The sequence below is a fragment of the Trachypithecus francoisi genome, unplaced genomic scaffold, assembly GCF_009764315.1.
Source record: "Trachypithecus francoisi isolate TF-2019V2 unplaced genomic scaffold, Tfra_2.0 Lachesis_group4, whole genome shotgun sequence".
NCBI lineage: Eukaryota > Metazoa > Chordata > Mammalia > Primates > Cercopithecidae > Trachypithecus > Trachypithecus francoisi.
Genome location: NW_022681469.1, coordinates 30,132,683 through 30,149,722, shown reverse-complemented (window position 1 = coordinate 30,149,722; position 17,040 = coordinate 30,132,683). Strand labels below are relative to the sequence as shown.

The window sequence follows — 17,040 nt, the reverse complement described above, 5'->3', positions numbered from 1 at the left end:
ATCAAGGGGGAACTCGGAGTGCTCACACAGGGGCCGGGTGTGGCTTTACTTCCCGTCTACTTGCTCTTCCACCCCCAGGATGGCACTGGGAGGCCAGGGGATCCCGGATCCTGGAAGCACTGGAGTGCTGCTCTCTGTCCTTCCTTCCTCCCAGGCCATGTCTCTGGCCCCAGGTGATTCTTGGCTCAGGTTCTTTCAGTTGAGGGAAGGCAGGACCCGAGCCAAGCTGAGCCCCTGAACAGCCTCTATCCCAGGAGCCCCATATCAATGCTCTCGGCTCAGTAACATGATCCCCCTTTTAGAGACGAGGAAATGAGATTTGAGGACCTGCCTAAGGCCACTTGGCTGGAACACAGCAGAGCCAGGTGCCAGCCCCTTCTCTGCACGCAGTCCATGCTGCTTCTTGAGGTTCAGAGGCTTTAAGGAAGGGGCCTCACCTGAGCAAGATGGACAGTGGGAAGGGGGCAGAGGGCAGAATTCTAGGGTCTCACGGTCCCTCAGAGTGGGTGAGGAGCATTTGATAATAAAAGAAGGTTCTTCTTAGCTATTGCTCCAGATACATTTTCAGGACCAGCATAGAATATTTTTCTATTAAGCATAACTGACCTCTAGGGGAAAAGGTTCCCATTTTGTGGGGAGCCACTTTCAATGAAACAGCAATTTCATTTTATTATTATTATTTTGAGATAAAGTCTCACTTCTACATCCAGGCTGGAGTGCAGTGGTGTGCCTCCTGGGTTCAAGCAATTCTCCCACCTCAGCCTCCCAAGTAGGTGGGACTATAGGTACATGTCACCACACCAGGCTAAGTTTTGTATTTTTTGTAGAGACAAGGTTTTGCCATATTGCCCAGGTTGGTGGACTCAAGTGATCTGCCTGCCTTAGCCTCTTACAGTGTCGGAATTATGAACGTGAGCCACCGTGCCTGGTCTAGCAATTTCATTTTTAAAGAAAGAAATATAAAACGATCTACCCATTCACATTTCCCCCATCCATACTTTAAAGTTTAAAAATATGAAATAATGAAATACTCAGCAGATACAAATAATAAAATACATATATATAATGATATTTCCACTTCATATTAGGGCTACAAAGGTCAGGAAAGAGGGAAAGATACAGAAGAGAAAAAAAAAAAAAAACCACAACACGTGAGTGTCTTTTTTTAACTTGTTAAAGGTAAAGTTCAACCCAGGAGAAGGGAGGGGAGGGAAGGTCAAAGTTCTGATTCATCAACAAATACTACTTTATTTATTAAAAAACATAAGGCTCGGCTTGGCATGATGGCTCCCGCCTGTAATCCCAGCACTTTGGGAAGCCAAGGCAGGTGGATCACCTGAGGTCAGGAGTTCGAGACCAGCCTGGCCAACATGGTGAAACCCCATCTCTACTTCGGAGGCTGAGGCAGGAGAATCGCTTGAACCGGGGATGCAGAGGTTGCAGTGAGCTGAGATCGCACTATTGCACTCCAGCCCAGGTGATAGAGCAAGACTCCATATCAAAAAGAAAAGAAAAGAAAAGGAACAATGAAAAGACAGGAGGGGGGTTCCTGAGTAAGCTGATTCCAGTGGAAATCAGACATCTAAATTGAAACCCGCCCAATTTTCCAAAAAGCCAGATGCTCATAGAACTGAAGCTTGAGACACTTACATCAGTACATCTGCTGCCTGTTGACCAATTCCTCTTCCTTATCCCTCTTGTTTTCCTTCCCTGCTATAAAAGCCCCTAACTTAAGTCAAGGGGAGGGATGAATTGAAGGTTTGTCTTCCTTCTCACCAGCTCAACGACCAGTGTCACCAGAATAAAGCCTTCTTCCCCGGCAATACAAGCTGTCTTAGTGATAGGCTTTCTGTGCGGTGAGCGGCCAGACCTAGACCAAACCCCTGGCCATCCATAGCAAAATCATAAGCAAAATTAACCAGGAAGCTATTTGCACCCTGGAATCCCACCCGAGAGGGGAAGTCAAGGCAGACTTTCCAGAGAAGGTGATACTGAAACAGAAATTTTGAAGAGAAGGAACAGGAGGTGTGAATGTGGAGGTCCCGGGGCGAGGTTCTTTATGGAATCGAAAACGGTTCAGAACCACAGATGGACGATCAAGGTAGCAGTGAGAGGAGGTGGGACAGGCGACCACGCCGCTGCCCCTGGGATGACTGGAAGGCGACTTAGGAGGGGAGCTGGGGCGAGGCAGGTACAGGGGTTGAGGATGAGAAAGGCACAGAGTGACTAGAGGATTCCCGCCTGCAAGCACGTCTGGAAGGGGTGTCTGGATCCTGGGGGCAGCGACTGTGCTCTAGGGGCGACAGCCGCCCTCGCCAGGGGTGCAGGCAGGCGACAGGAGGGCCTGGGGCTGTGGGTTGGCCACACTGCGCCCTCATTTGTGTGCAGCCCCGGAGGACCAGCGTGGGGAAGCACCCCCACCCTCTCTCAGGGCCCAACCGAGCACTGCAGCGGGAGGCACGGGGTTGTCAAATGACAGTTTTATGGTTCCAGATTGCCAAAAGAGCCAGTGGCCAGTCTAGCTCACCACGCCGACTGGCATCTCCCTGGAGGCCCTGGGCCTGGCCCGCGGCTCAGCCTGGATCTGCAGTTGCCAGGTCAGTGCGGGGCCCGGAGTGGATTCGCGGGGCGGGGCGGGGCACTGCCCGCGCCCGGAGCTCGGCAGCAGCTGCCCAGGGGCGGGGGCGGCGAGACGCGGAAGTGCCCGGCTGGTTGGCTGACCGCGGGAGGCGCAGCCTGGGCAGAGCTCAGCTTGGTCCCGCCGCCCGGCCGGTGTTCCTGGGCGCAGCCACGCAGGCGCACCGCAGACAGGTGGGTCCCGTCCGCCGTGCTCTCCTCTCTGCGTCCCCGCCTGGCGCGCCCTGAGGGTGGCGGGAGCGGTGCCGGCTACTGCCCCCAAGTCTAGGCCTAGACTGGGGCCCGCACCCCCCAGGCACCCGCGGGCGGCGGGATGGGGACTGGAGTAGGGCGGGGTCCGCGTCCAGCTGCGCCTGAGAACCGAGAACGGGTGGGTGCCTACAGCAGGGTGCGCCCCACCGGCCTGGGACTTCCAAGGCGTAGTTTGGGGTGCTGGCGCCCGGGGAGCCCCGTGACCCAGGCGGCGGAGTCGGCACCGCTACGGGGAGGGGGATGCGCCGGCTCTGCTGTTCTCCCTCTCCCTCGCCACCGCCCAGAATGAGGGCTCCCGGGCACCCCGCTGGAGGCTGGCTTGGGCCACTGAGGAGCGAGGCCCGATCCTTACTTTCGATGCACTCGCCCTCGCTCTTACCGGGCCACCCTCACCCTTTCGGAAAAGAGGTTGAGGTTAAAGCATTCATCCCTCGGGATCTTCAGGCCAATGGCAGGAACTGCGCAAGAGTTTGGGGGAAGATGGTGTTAAGTAGAGGCTCCGTCTGTCCCTGGGCTTGCGGCCGGAAACGGTAGACTCTGGTCTCCCGAGCAGCGGAGAAGGATGGGGCGCAATAGTTCCTGGGCTGGTTTCTGTAGGTCCTGTCCCAGAACTCAAGAAGGCAACAATGAAGAGGCTAAACGTGGGAAAAAAGTGACGCTAGCGTGGCCGGGATGCGTGGGGAGATGGTTGTCTCCGGACCCCGGGAGGGGCGGGAGCGGGTACCCGGGAGCAGAGGCGGGAGTAGGGGACTTTCCCAGTCTCGCAGCCACTCTGGGCACAGCAGGGCGAGGACGGGGTGCTGCTCCTCCAGCAGCAGGAGGAGAGGTCCAGAGGCCGACCCTGGAGGTGGGGGTGGCTTCGCGGGCTGGCCCAAGGGGTGTGCCCCAGCGGAGCTCGCGAGAGGGGTGGGGGCGGAGGAGAGGGGGGAGAGCAGGGGCGGAGGACTGGGCTGGGCCTGGGCTCCTCGAGGGCCCAGAATGAGGATAAGTGGCCAGGATCAGAGAGGGCTCGGCTGTATGGATGTAGGAAACTGTAGGCCCTCAGAAGGCCCTCTGGCATGACCTCCCCTTCCTGTCCCCACCCTCAGTAGTTATGGGGCCTGGGGTGCTGTGGCTGAGGGGCTCCAAGAGTCTAGGGAAGCACTGGGAAATTACCCCTTTTTATCTAAAGGCCCTACTTTGGGGTTTTCCCCCTGTACCCTGGTCTTCCCCTACCCTGACCCTGGGAGGAAGCTTCTTCCTGGGCACCTTTTGCCCCAGAGCCTCAGCCTGTCGGACCAGGTGGGCAGCAGGGCCCAGGGTGTGGGACGCTCACCCGGAGGGGTGGGATTTGGGGTCAGGGCCTGTACAGGGAGCCTCTTGTCCTCTCCCTGAGCTGGGTGTGGGTTTGCAAGGAGACATGTGACCCAGACCAACCCTGGGAGCAGCAGGGCGCCTGCTGTCTGGCCACTCGTACTAGGACTGCTGTGGTACTTCCTCGCCTAGTGGCTCCCCGGTGCCCACGAATTGCAGCTCCTGGGTGGTGGGGGCACTGTCTCCTGGCACTCCAGCAGGGTTCTGGGGTGAGCTGTGGGCTCGCCCCACCTCAGCAGGTCCTCTAGAACTGCCCACTGGATGCTTCGCTGCCTCACACACTTGTAGGGGCTTCCTCAGGCCCTCAGCTGTTGGATTTCCCCACTCTCTGGGGCTCGGGTCTGTTGATTGAGGTCTAGGGCTGCATGCATTTCACCCAGAGCCTCCGGAGCCCTACGATGGCAGACCTGTTCTGACACCAAACTTCTGAAGTCATGGGCCTTGATTAGGGTGGTCAGAATCAGACCTGGCCCTTTTCTGGGCAGGAGGGAGCTTCTGGGAGGATGGATGCTGCTTGGGTTAGAGCTTGTGTGGACCTGGCTGCAGGCAAAAGCCTTGAGGTTGAGTCCCTTCTGTGACATGGTGGACAGACCCTCGCTCATCACAGATGGGCTTGTCGCGGGAGCTCCTTCTCCACACCCCTCCCTAAGCTCCCTGTATGGATGCAGCCCTCTGACACTGAGGCCGGAGTTGTCATTTCAAAACCTTGCTCTGTATTAAACAGCCATGTTGGGCAGGGCCAGACTGCTGGACTGACAGCAGGGAGCAGGCAGCTGGACCCTCTGATCTCCCCAGTGGCACCAGCACCTCATGGCCTCAGCCCAGCGGGTCATCAGGGAAGCTCTCCCCGATTCTGCACAGACAGAGCTTCCTCTGTCCACCCTCACTCGGCCAGAATTGTGTGCTGCTGGTGACTGGCACCCCTCTATTCTAGGGTCAAGGCCTCTCAGGAATCTACAAATATAAATATGGGTGGGTGCACACCCATGCTACAAACCACACTAAATGCACAAAGACTGCCTGCAGGTTTGGGGTGTGGGGATCAGCTCTGGGTGGGAGGTTGGAAATTTGGTCTAGGGGACCCACTTGGCTCCCTCTCTCAGCCCACAGTGAGTCTGGTTTCTGAGTTGTCCCGGTCCAGCCACTTTCATTTCCCCTGGGGCTGGGTGGAGGCTGGGGGAGAAAGCGGAACTGAGCCCCCATGTTCTGAGGTCGGGGCAGGGCTGGAGCATTCTGAACACCTCCCCGTCCCAGCCCCTGGACCAGGCAAGGCCAGCTGGCCTTATGTCTCCTGGGTTGGTGGCAGCCGAGCTGGGCTCTGAGGGAGGCCTACAATGTGAGACACTAGCAGCTCAGAGGCAGCACGAGGCAGGTGCAAACCCAAAAGGTACTGGGCAGGGAATTTCAGGGGAAACTGAGACTCCATGCTGCAAGGCCCAAGCAGGCCCAGAAAGACAGAGGGAGTTCAGCTCGAACCTTTGCTCCTTACTTGCTGAGCGACACATTCACTTCTGATGGGCTGTGCTTCTATAATGGCCCAGTCCTTTCTGTCTTCCACACAGGGGTCTCAAGTGAAGGGCCAAGGGCATGGGTAAGGGGAGGAGAGAGGCAGAGGAGGGGGCTCAGGACTGTGAAGAGTTTCCGGTTCTGGGCTGGAGAGGGAGTCTGGCATGTGGAGGGGAGGAGGCTGGGGCTCGTGCCCCTGGGTGGGTAATGGTTAGAGCTGTGGCTTCTGTTTCCTGCAGACTTCCTAACAGGCTCCGGCAGGCGTTAGGGCCTTTCTAAGTGCTACACCAATGCATGCAGTGTGAGGAGAAGGGGGAGGACCAAGAATCTAGATGAACGGCCCTAGAGAGGTAACATCTAAGTTTGGTGGCCGCTGTCGTTGGAGGTGGTTGAGTTGGTTGATGGGATTTATCTAAAGACGTTGAGGTTGGGGAACTGCCTCCCGGAGGGAAACTGAGGAAGAAAGGTAGCTCTGAGAGTTGGGTGCAGAAACCCACCCTCCACTCACATGTTCTGCTTTCCTCTGAGGGCAGGTGTCCTTGAGAGCTCGAGATGAGATTCTTGTTGAGGGCATCTCTGGAGGGGACTCTCAGGGGACAGGGGGTGAGAAAACTTGGGCAGAGAAGAATTGAACCAGGGGTGTGGACTGAGCGGGAGGTTGCCTTTAGGCTGATCCCACGGAGCACTCGCTGCCCCAAGTAGCCCAGCTTTAGACAAGATAGCCAGGCTTTTGTCTCTTGTGTCAGGCAGTCTGGCTGTGGGCTGTCCCCTAAGAGCGAGGGGTGGGCCTAACCTGTGGGGTGAGTAGTGAAAGGCAGTTCTCTGGCCAACGGGCTGCTCGCTACTGTTAGCAGTTGGAGAATGGATGCCTCCGCCCGGTAAAGGGCGTCTGGGGCTGTGCCCGCAGCATTCACTAACTCGTAACTCTCTTTCCCTTCACCCAAACACAAAATTCCATGACACTAGACAAGAAAGTTGATGCTTGGAAAAGACAATTGGCCTTAAATACCTAGATGGACTGGAGAGACCATCCCTTGTGACCCACAGCTGGACCTCTGAGCACCCTGTTGCCATCCACCTGCGGACCTGCTGAGGCTCCCCTCTGGCTTTCTCCTGCAGACCCCTCTGCCATGAACCAGTCCATCCCAGGGGCTCCCACCCCGCCCCGCCGCGTGCGGCTGAAGCCCTGGCTGGTGGCCCAGGTGAACAGCTGCCAGTACCCAGGGCTTCAATGGGTCAACGGGGAAAAGAAATTATTCTATATCCCCTGGAGGCATGCCACGAGGCATGGTCCCAGCCAGGACGGAGATAACACCATCTTCAAGGTAAGCCCTGGCGAGGAGGTTGGTTGGACCTCCAGAGCACCCTGTCCCCAGAAGAGGATCGCATATAACACACACAGGCAGCTCCTCAAGACTGGCCACCCACCCAGCTACCATGCTGCCGCTGATGCCAGGCCCGGACTACGGGGATGCAGACGTAGCCACAGGGCACACCTTTTTCCTTTGTTTTGAGACGGAGTCTTGCTCTGTAGCCCAGGCTGGAGTGCAGTGGCACGATCTCAGCTCACTGCAACCTCTGCCTCCTGGGTTCAAGTGATTCTCCTGTTCTCCTGCCTCAGCCTCCTGAGTAGCTGGGATTACAGGCATGAGCCGCCGCGCCCGGCCTAGGGCACACCTTTTCTCACCTTCACCCTAGAGCAATGTGGGAACTGAGGGTCCCCAGAAGGCCTTCCCATAATTTGTCCTACTCACCCTTTGCTCTTGTCTCACTGCTATTTACTCATGAGGACTTGTTCAGTGCACACATATGCTAAAGGAAGCCAACAATCACCCATCATCTTTCTTTTTCTTTTCTTTTTTTTTTTTTTTTGAGATGGAGTCTCGTTTTGTTGCCCAGGCTGAAGTGCAGTGGCACGATCTCGGCTCACTGCAAGCTCTGCCTCCCGGGTTCCTGCCATTCTCCTGCCTCAGCCTCCCGAGTAGTTGGGACTACAGGCTCCCACCACCACACCTGGCTAATTTTTTTGTATTTTTAGTAGAGACGGGTTTCACCATGTTATCCAGGATGGTCTCGATCTCCTGACCTCGTGATCTGCCCGCCTCAGCCTCCCAAAGTGCGGGGATTACAGGCGTGAGCCACTGCGCCTGGCCCACCCATCATCTTTCTAAAAATTTTATTTTTAAATTAATATACCCCCATAAATATATGGGGTACACAGTGATGATTTGATAAGTACAGTGATCAGATCAGGTACTTAGCATATCTATAATCTCAAACATTTGTCATTTCTTTGTGTTGGGAACAAACTGTTTTTAATATAAGATTCAGATACATCATCAATCTTTTAATTTTTTAATTTTCTAATTTTTTTAGAGGCAGGGCCTAACTCTGTTGACCAGCTCCATTTTTTTTTTTTTTTTTTTTTTGAGACAGGGTCTCACTCTGTCACCTAGGCTGGAGTGCAGTGGCGTGATCTTGGCGCACTGCAGCCTCTACCTCCCAGGCTTAGGTGAGTCTCCCATCTCAGCCTCCTGAGTAGCTGGGATTACAGGTGCCTGCCACCACACCTGGCTAATTTTTTGTACTTTTAGTAGAGACTTTGCCATGTTGCCCAGGCTGGTCCCTAACTCCTGGACTCAAGCAGTCCGCCCACCTCAGCCTCCCAGAGTGCTGGGATTACAGGTGTGAGCCACTGTGCCTGGTCCAATCTTTTTTTTTAAACTAACATATTACAACTGTACATATATACTCCCCCCTACTTTTTTTTTTTTTTTAGAGATGAGGTGTTGCTCTGTTGCCTGGTGTTGCACCACTGGTGAGCAGTGGTGCAGTCATAGCTCACTACAACCTCCAACTCAGCTCAGGTGATCCTCCGGTCTCAGCTCCCTGAGTAGCTGTGACTACAGTTGCATGCCACCATGCCCAGCTAATTTTTTTTTTTTTGAGATGGAGTCTTGCTCTGTCACCCTGGCTGCAGTGGCGCAATCTCAGCTCACTGCAACCTCTGCCACCTGAGTTCAAGCAATTCTCCTACCTCAGCCTCCCAAGTAGCTAGGACTACAGGTGCTGCCACCTTAAAACCCCCATTGTCATGCAGGCTGTCTTAATGTTTCCCTTTTTTTCAACCTCAATTATGAATTTTTTTTTTCGTCTTTTTGGTAAAGACAGGGTTTCACCATCTTGGCCAGGCTGGTCTTGAACTCCTGACCTCGTGATCCACCTGCCTCGGCAAAGTGCTGGGATTACAGGCGTGAGCCACTGTGCCCAGCCTAATTTTTTGATTTTGATTTTTGTAAAGATGAGTTCTCACTTTGTTGCCCAAGCTGGTCTCAAGCTCGGGGGCTCAAGTGATCCTCCCACCTCAGCCTCCTGAGTAGCTGGTATTACAGGCGCAAGCCACTGTGCTCTCTCCAGTAATCTTAATGCTAGGACATACCTAGCATAACAGTTTTTGCTTACATTTTTAGTTTTTTTGCACGTGTATGTATATAGAATGCAAAATTGGAATCAAGTGATATATCTTGATTTGTAACCTGGATTTTTTTCACCCTATATCAGGATCAGCTTTCCTTTCCAACATACGTCCACATCACTTTTCGTGACTGTAGAATTTATTTGCTCACTGGGTCTGGGTTTTTGGATACTTGAGGTTGCTTTTAAAACCTGAACTTAAAACCCCCATTGTCATGCAGGCTGTCTTAATGTTTCCCTTTTCTTCAACCTCAATTATTTTGAGGGTTGATTTCCTAGACTTAAAAATTGCTGGGTCAAAGGCAATGCTTATTTTTTAAAACTTTGGATACATATTTTCTTAGTTTTTGGACTTGATCCTTACCTTTCCAAAATTCTTTTGCTAATCCATTTTTTATTTTTGTATAGGTAATACAGTCACAAAATTCAACATTAAAAGGCATAGAATGGTTTAGAGCAAAAACTCTCCCTCCTTCCCTGGCTCACCACCACCCACTCCCCTCCCTAACCTTTCCCTAGAGACAGCCGTGTTATCATTTTCTTGTTTAGCCTTCCTGAGAGATTTTTATGCACATATAAGCAAATATGCACTATCCTTTCCTCTACTTTTCATAAGAAATGCTAGATATCTGCATTTTTTCTATACTTCATACTTCTTGATGATTGCTACATGTCAGTATGTAAACAGTTTCCTGCTTTTTCTTTTTTTGTGCTGCCCAGTATTTCATTCAATGGGTTGGCCATCATTTCACCAGCCACTCATTGATGGATGTTGCATTGGGTATTTCCAGTCATCTTTTACACACAGTGCTGCTGCAAATAACCTTGTTTGTGCAATATTTTGTGTGAATGCTTCTATGATATTTAGGATGAATTCCTAGAAATCAAAGAGTTGGGTTAAAGGGTAGAAATAAACATTGGTAGTCCTCACCTCGCCTAATTGCCATTCAAAATAATACCAGCAGCTCCAGTGTCTCAAGCCTGTCCTATGTGCAGGCATAGCTCTGAGTGCTTTATGGACATCAACCCCCCTCATTTTTTTTTTTTTTTTTGAGATAGGGTATCACTCTGTTGCCCAGGCTGGAGTGCAGAGCATGATTGATCATGGCTCACTGCAGCCTCGAACTCCCTGGCTCAAGCAATCCTCCCACCTCAGCCTCCTGAGTAGCTGGGACCACAGGCACCCACCACTATGCCCAGCTAATTTTTTGTAGAGACAGGAGTCTTGTTATGTTGCCTAGGCTGGTCTCCAACTCCTGGGCTCAAGCTATCCTCCCACCTTGGCCTCCCAAAATGTTGGGATTACAGGTGTGAGCCACTGTGCCCAGTTGACATCAACCCCTTGAGTCTTTACTGCCACTCCATGAGATGGGCACTGTGAGGAGACCAAGACAAAGGGAGGCAGTGACGTGGCCTGGCACACAGCTGGCAGGGGGCACATTCCAGATTCAAACCCAGCCTGGCTCCAGAGTGCTCACCCTTATCCCTCACGCTGTCCTCCTTAGAGATCACACTGATTCACCCTCCCAGGAGCAGGGACTACAGATGCATCTCATAGCCCCTAGATTTCATGGAGCTTGCTGGCAGCCTTAGGGCTGGGGCAGGACTGTGGCAGACTCCCACGTTGTAAACCAGGTCTGGGGCTCAGCGAGGCTCAGCTTGTGGCCGAAGTTCTCCCCACACAGTGGGGTCTCCTATGGAGCAGTAGGCAGACTGGGGTTGTGGTGGAGACGAGGTTCTCTGTGGTGGCTGTCTCTTCCTGCCCCAGGCCTGGGCCAAGGAGACTGGGAAATACACTGAAGGCGTGGATGAAGCTGATCCGGCCAAGTGGAAGGCCAACCTGCGCTGTGCCCTTAACAAGAGCCGGGACTTCCGCCTCTTCTACGATGGGCCCCGGGACATGCCACCTCAGCCCTACAAGATCTACGAGGTCTGCTCCAATGGCCCTGCTCCCACAGGTATCAGGCGTAGCCTTCTGTGGGCCACCTGGGAGGCTGTGCAATGTCCCGGCCCCCAGTCATGAGCTCTTGGGTGCAGGCAGGCCCAGGGCCCCTCTAGTGGGCAGTGGTCCAGGACACGATGCAGGGGCTCCTGCTAGGTCATGACACCCAGGGCTCCCAGGAGAGGCTGGGATGGGTCACTGGCAGATTAGGAATGGCTTGGCGTGCAGTCAGGGACCTGGGTGCTTCTTCCTTACCATTGCGCTCATTTTGGCTTCTGGCTCCAGCCTAGGTCTCATGGCCCATGGAGCTGGGGAGGTCTTTCCCAATCCTGGTGGCTGTGCTCTCCGCCTCGCCCTGTGTTGGGGCAGCTTTGGGGAGGGCAGAACCTGCACAGGAGCTACAGGCAGCCTCTCAGGGGATCTTGCTTCTCCTCTGATGCTGACTCCCTTACTGTCCTGCTTTTCTCTCCCTGCTGTGCAGACTCCCAGCCCCCTGAGGATTACTCTTATGGCCCAGGAGAGGAGGAGGAGGAGGAAGAGGAAGAGGTGAGTGTGGGATGAGGAGGCAGGTGGAGCCCTGGATGGGCTCTCTGCTGTCCCCATTGGCCTTAGGTTTCTGCAGCCCCGCTCCCCTGGAGCCCCGTGGCCCTCTCAATGGCTCTTCTCCTTGTTTCTTCTCCTGGAATTCTGAATGATAGGAGCACAGTCCCCACCTGCTCCTTCCCGGGGCGTTGTCGTTACCCCGCATGTGTGACCCACACAGCAGTTGGGGCTTGGTAGGTCTGACTCCCCGTGGAAGGCAAATGAGGAAAGTGAGGCACAGGGCTTTTCTGACCTGCCTGGGATGGACAAGCTGGGACCGGAGGCAGGGTCTCTTGCCTGAGCTAAGCTGAGGCTAGGGCAGTTGCCTCGTGGTTCTTGCGTGTTAGTTCCCCAGCCCCAGGTCAGTGGAATGACTTGTCCTCCCTTCTCTCCCATCTCTTCCCTCCCTTGCCGGTGGTGTCCCTTCAGCTGCAGAGGATGTTGCCAAGCCTGAGCCTCACAGGTGGGGCCGGGAGGTGGTGGTTGGGGGTCTAGTATACAGAGAAGCTACAGGTACCATAGGTACCTGGGAGGGGGCTAATGGGAGGCTGGGGTGGCCCAGGACTGGGAGTAGGTGGGCCTGGGAGACAGTTCTTGGAGGTGGCACTGACAGCCGTCCACATGCACTCTCTGTAGATGCAGTGCAGTCTGGCCCCCACATGGCACCCTATTCTTTACTCAAAGACGATGTCAAGTGGCCGCCCACTCTGCAGCCGCCCGTGGTGCTGGGTCCGCCTGCTCCAGACCCCAGACCCCTGGCTCCTCCCCCTGGCAACCCTGCTGGCTTCACGGAGCTTTTCCCTGAGGTCCTGGAGCCTGGGCCCCTGGCTGCCAGCCTGCCCCCTGCAAGCGAACAGCTCCTGCCTGACTTGCTGATCAGCCCCCATATGCTGCCTCGTAAGGACCCGCGGCTGGGCACGGGGAAGCAGTGCTGGGGGATTGGGGTAGGATTGGCAAGGAGGGTGGAGGGTGCTGCAGCTCCTTGGGAGGGGAAAGTGGGAGAGCTGATGGGGCTGGGCCTGGACACTGGGCTGCAGAACGGGGAGGCACAGGGTTCAAGGACGGGATGGGCCTGCCTTCTGCCCCACAGTGACTGACCTGGAGATCAAGTTTCAGTACCGGGGGCGGCCACCCCGGGCCCTCACCATCAGCAACCCCCACGGCTGCCGGCTCTTCTACAGCCAGCTGGAGGCCACCCAGGAGCAGGTGGAACTCTTTGGCCCCATAAGCCTGGAGCAAGTGCGCTTCCCCAGCCCTGAGGACATCCCCAGCGACAAGCAGCGCTTCTACACGAACCAGCTGCTGGATGTCCTGGACCGCGGGCTCATCCTCCAGTTACAGGGCCAGGACCTGTATGCCATCCGCCTGTGTCAGTGCAAGGTGTTCTGGAGTGGGCCTTGTGCCTCGGTCCATGACTCATGCCCCAACCCCATCCAGCGGGAGGTCAAGACCAAGCTCTTCAGCCTGGAGCATTTTCTCAATGGTGAGGGCCCGAAGCTGTGGTCCTCCTGGCCACCTCTTGCCCAGGGGTGTGGTTCCAGCCTCTGACTAGGGACCTTGATTTTGATGCAGAGCTCATCCTGTTCCAGAAGGGCCAGACCAACACCCCACCACCCTTCGAGATCTTCTTCTGCTTCGGGGAAGAATGGCCTGACCGCAAACCCCGAGAGAAGAAGCTCATTACTGTACAGGTACGTCTCCTCTGCCCCAAAGTCGGCCTTGGCTTGAAAACTGGAGAATCCTGGGGCCAGGCCCTTGCCCCAGGCTGGAGGCTCAGGGCTCCCTGAGCAGCATGAACTTGGCTGCCAGAGACCATCAAGGCTCCGGGCCGGAGAATGCAGTCTATTACTCACCCCTGATGGCCGCCCTCATGCACAGCTGGATCTGTCAGCCCTGCCATGGGTCTCCCTGTCTCATCTTCTCTTTGCCTCCCAGGTAGTGCCTGTAGCAGCTCGATTGCTGCTGGAGATGTTCTCAGGGGAGCTATCTTGGTCAGCTGATAGTATCCGGCTACAGATCTCAAACCCAGACCTCAAAGACCACATGGTGGAGCAGTTCAAGGAGCTCCATCACATCTGGCAGTCCCAGCAGCGGTTGCAGCCTGTGGCCCAGGCCCCTCCTGGGGCAGGCCTCGGTGCTGGCCAGGGGCCCTGGCCTATGCACCCAGCTGGCATGCAGTAACAAGGCTGCAGATGGTGACTGGCCCTGGCTTCCTGGGTGGCTGTGTGGACTGATGTGGAAGTGTGACAGCCCTACTGAGCACCTGGCTGGCTGCAGGGTCCTACCTCTGGGTTTCCTGGAAGTGGATGTGGGCCAAGAAGAAGAGGGAGAAAGGCCCGAGCCCCTGCCTTCCCAGGCCTATCTCTCCTTGTCTCAATTGTTTCTGGTCTGGTCAGCCTGGCTCTCGAGAAACTTGGCCATGAGCAGGGAAGGAACTCCCCCAACCCTGGTGCCTAGTTGTATAGGAGGAATTGCCTAAGAGTGGCCCACTCTTGTGATTGCCCCATTTCCTTTGGCAGAAAAAGCCAGAGTGTTGTGGGCCAAGTCCCCCGCACAGGGCCTCTGCAGGGCATGGCCCTGATTTCCCTGGTTTGAGCCTCACTTCCTCATCTCCCTCTCCTCTGAGATAATATGAGTGAGCACTTAGGTATCACATCAGATGCTCGAGGCTGGCAGCTACCCCCCTTCTTGAGAGCCCAAGAACTTGGAGTAGAAAGAATTTTTATGTATTTTTGGATTAATAAATGTTAAAAACAGACTCAGCTCTCTTTCCTTTTTCTACTACCAGTTGCTCCCATGCTGCTCCACCAGGCCCTCTTTCGGATGCCCGCTGGCCCACTCCCCAAGCACCTGCCCCCAGCTTGCAACCATTGGCACTGGGAGGGCCTGGATTCTGGGCTGATGAGTCAGTTGGGCCTTCATAAACACTCACCTGGCTGGCTTTCCTTTCCAGGAGGAAGTTGGCTGAAGCAAGGGTGTGTATTTTTAAATGTGTGCACAATCTGGAAAACTGTCAGAATCAGTTTTCCCATAAGAAATGGTGAAAAAGGGCAGGCCAGCATTGCAGCTGCATTTGGGACCATTCAAATCTGTCACTCTATCGTGTACATTCCTGTGCTATTAAATGTATCAGGGCAACGCATGCAAATCATCCTGATATATTTATTTATTATATTGTCCCCCGAGGTGGGGGCAGTGAGTTCTCACTCTTAGTCCCCTCAGAGCTAGTTGCTAAAGAACCTGGCACCTACCCCCTCTCATTTCCTCTGTGTCATCTCTGCACACTCCAGCCCCCTTTCTGCCTTCAGTCATTGAGTGGAAGCTGCCCCAGGCCCTTACCAGGTGCAGATGCCCCATCTTGATGCCCAGCCATCATAACTGTGAGCCAAATAAACCTTTTTCTGTGTAAAAAACCCAGAAAGGTCTTCGTTTACAGCAACACAAAATGGATTAAACCCCTACAAATGTTCAAGGACACACAGCCTCATCCACAGAATATATTATCACTGTTTGGATTTTGTCAACCTGACAGGTGAGATATTATCTCAGTGCCACTTCTTGTTATCAGCAAGGCCGAATAGCTTTTCACATGGTTAAGTGACCCATACAGATTTTTAAATAAACAATTTTAGAATGGTTTTAGATTTATGGAAAAGTTCCTAATACAGTTCCCATGGACCCACAGTTTCTCCTATTGTTAACATCTTACATTACTATGGCACACTTGTGACAATAATGAAACCATGTGGACAATTACTATGAACTCAACTTCTTTATTTGGATTTCATGAGTTTTTCGGATATCCTTTTTCGGTTCCAGGATCCTATCCAAGGTGTCACATTACATTCACTTGTCACGTCTCCTTAGACTCCTCTGGTCTATGACAGTTTCTTTTTTTTTTTTTTTTGAGACGGAGTCTTGCTCTGCCACCCAGGCTGGAGTGCAGTGGCCGGATCTCAGCTCACTGCAAGCTCCGCCTCCCGGGTTTATGCCATTCTCCTGCCTCAGCCTCCCGAGTAGCTGGGACTACAGGCGCCCGCCTCGTCGCCCGGCTAGTTTTTTGTATTTTTAAGTAGAGACAGGGTTTCACCGTATTAGCCAGGATGGTCTTGATCTCCTGACCTCGTGATCCGCCCGTCTCGGCCTCCCAAAGTGCTGGGATTACAGGCTTGAGCCACCGCGCCCGGCTGGTCTATGACAGTTTCTTAGACTTTTCTTGTTTTTGGTCTTGATGGTTTTGAGAATACCGGCCATTTTTTAAAGTGTGTCCCCCAGTTTGGGCTTATCTGATGTATTTCTCATTTGTTTTTAGAGATAGGGTCTTTGCTCTGTTGCCCAGGCTGGAGTGCCATGGCGCAACCTTGAACTCCTGGGCTGAGATGATCCTCCCACATAGCTGGTTCTATTACCTCTTGAAATTTTCAATATTTTGAGATTAGGAGATGGGAGATGTCACATACCTGGTTTCCAGCTTCTTCCAAAACACTGGCAAATACAAAAACACTGTCACACATTCCTTAAAGGCAATAATCAGCTGGAACTCTGGGTGGGGAATATTCTCCCAGTTCAGTATGGTCCTCTCCTGGCCTGCTTCCTTTCACTGCTCTCCGTGTCCCTAAGGGCATTTGAGTTTGCAACCCTTGATGAATGGTGGAGCAGGGAGACTGAGTGGAGACGAACTGGGGAGGCTTGGAAGGGCCAGGTGCCCCTCGCGACCAGAGTGGGCTGACTTCCCCAGTACTGCTAGCAGTTGAGTAACTGCCAACAATCTTCCCTGAATTTCTATTTATTGGTTTCTTAAAAATAAAATGAAAACAACAATAAAAAACCTGTCACTTATAGATCTCTGTGTTGTAGTAGCCAGTTGTGGATGAGCATTACCCAGAAGTGATGGATGTAACAAACTCCAGAGGTAAGAGCAGGCCACTGTGGTACAATTCACTGCTCTGAAGCCAGGCTAGGGCTCCCCTTGGTAGTAGCTTTTGACTGCTCTGGTGGCCTGTGCTGGAGCTTACGTTGGAACCCACAGGACCTTGATGCCCACAGCCCTGGGGATGAACGCAGTCCTTTAGCCCCAGCAGTTTCTCTCCCTTCTTTCAAGCTCCTTGTCCCCACCAAGTTCATCCTTATAACCAACTAAATATACCCTTTTAAGACTCTCAGCTTTTCTTTGACATAAAGAACCTACCCGGGCTGGGTGCGGTGGCTCACCCCTTAGTCCCAGCACTTTGGGAGGCCGAGGTAGGCGGATCACAAGGTCAGGAGTTCGAGACCAGCCTGGCCAACATGGTGAA

At 53.9% G+C, this 17,040-nt stretch overlaps 1 protein-coding gene across 16 annotated transcripts; it reads left to right on the top strand.

Moving 5' to 3' along the window:
* The first annotated feature begins 1,974 nt into the window (after positions 1 to 1,974).
* On the top strand, positions 1,975 to 15,151 carry IRF5 (interferon regulatory factor 5). 16 transcript variants are annotated; one of them, XM_033193904.1, is made up of 10 exons: positions 1,975 to 2,597; positions 5,988 to 6,098; positions 6,868 to 7,073; positions 10,991 to 11,180; positions 11,646 to 11,710; positions 12,176 to 12,209; positions 12,383 to 12,643; positions 12,837 to 13,229; positions 13,319 to 13,437; positions 13,682 to 15,151. In XM_033193904.1, exons 3-10 carry the CDS (start codon positions 6,879 to 6,881, stop codon positions 13,925 to 13,927), a joined length of 1,503 nt encoding a protein of 500 aa, XP_033049795.1. In that variant the 5' UTR covers positions 1,975 to 2,597; positions 5,988 to 6,098; positions 6,868 to 6,878; the 3' UTR covers positions 13,928 to 15,151. The 16 variants fall into 16 exon arrangements, with proteins under 16 accessions (XP_033049795.1, XP_033049797.1, XP_033049788.1 ...); XM_033193897.1 differs by having other exon boundaries at positions 1,976 to 2,597; positions 6,715 to 7,073; XM_033193900.1 differs by lacking the exon at positions 1,975 to 2,597 and adding an exon at positions 2,675 to 2,811.
* The last annotated feature ends 1,889 nt before the right edge of the window (positions 15,152 to 17,040 follow it).

What these genes read in the sequence shown, in the direction of transcription:
- IRF5 (XM_033193892.1), top strand. Translation starts at nt 5,527, where the DNA reads ATGTCTCCTGGGTTGGTGGCAGCCGAGCTGGGCTCTGAGGGAGGCCTA. An exon ending in CAGCCCCCATATGCTGCCTC is followed by an intron (nt 12,644 to 12,836) that starts GTAAGGACCCGC and finishes TCTGCCCCACAG; the next exon opens with TGACTGACCTGGAGATCAAG. An exon ending in AGAAGCTCATTACTGTACAG is followed by an intron (nt 13,438 to 13,681) that starts GTACGTCTCCTC and finishes TTTGCCTCCCAG; the next exon opens with GTAGTGCCTGTAGCAGCTCG.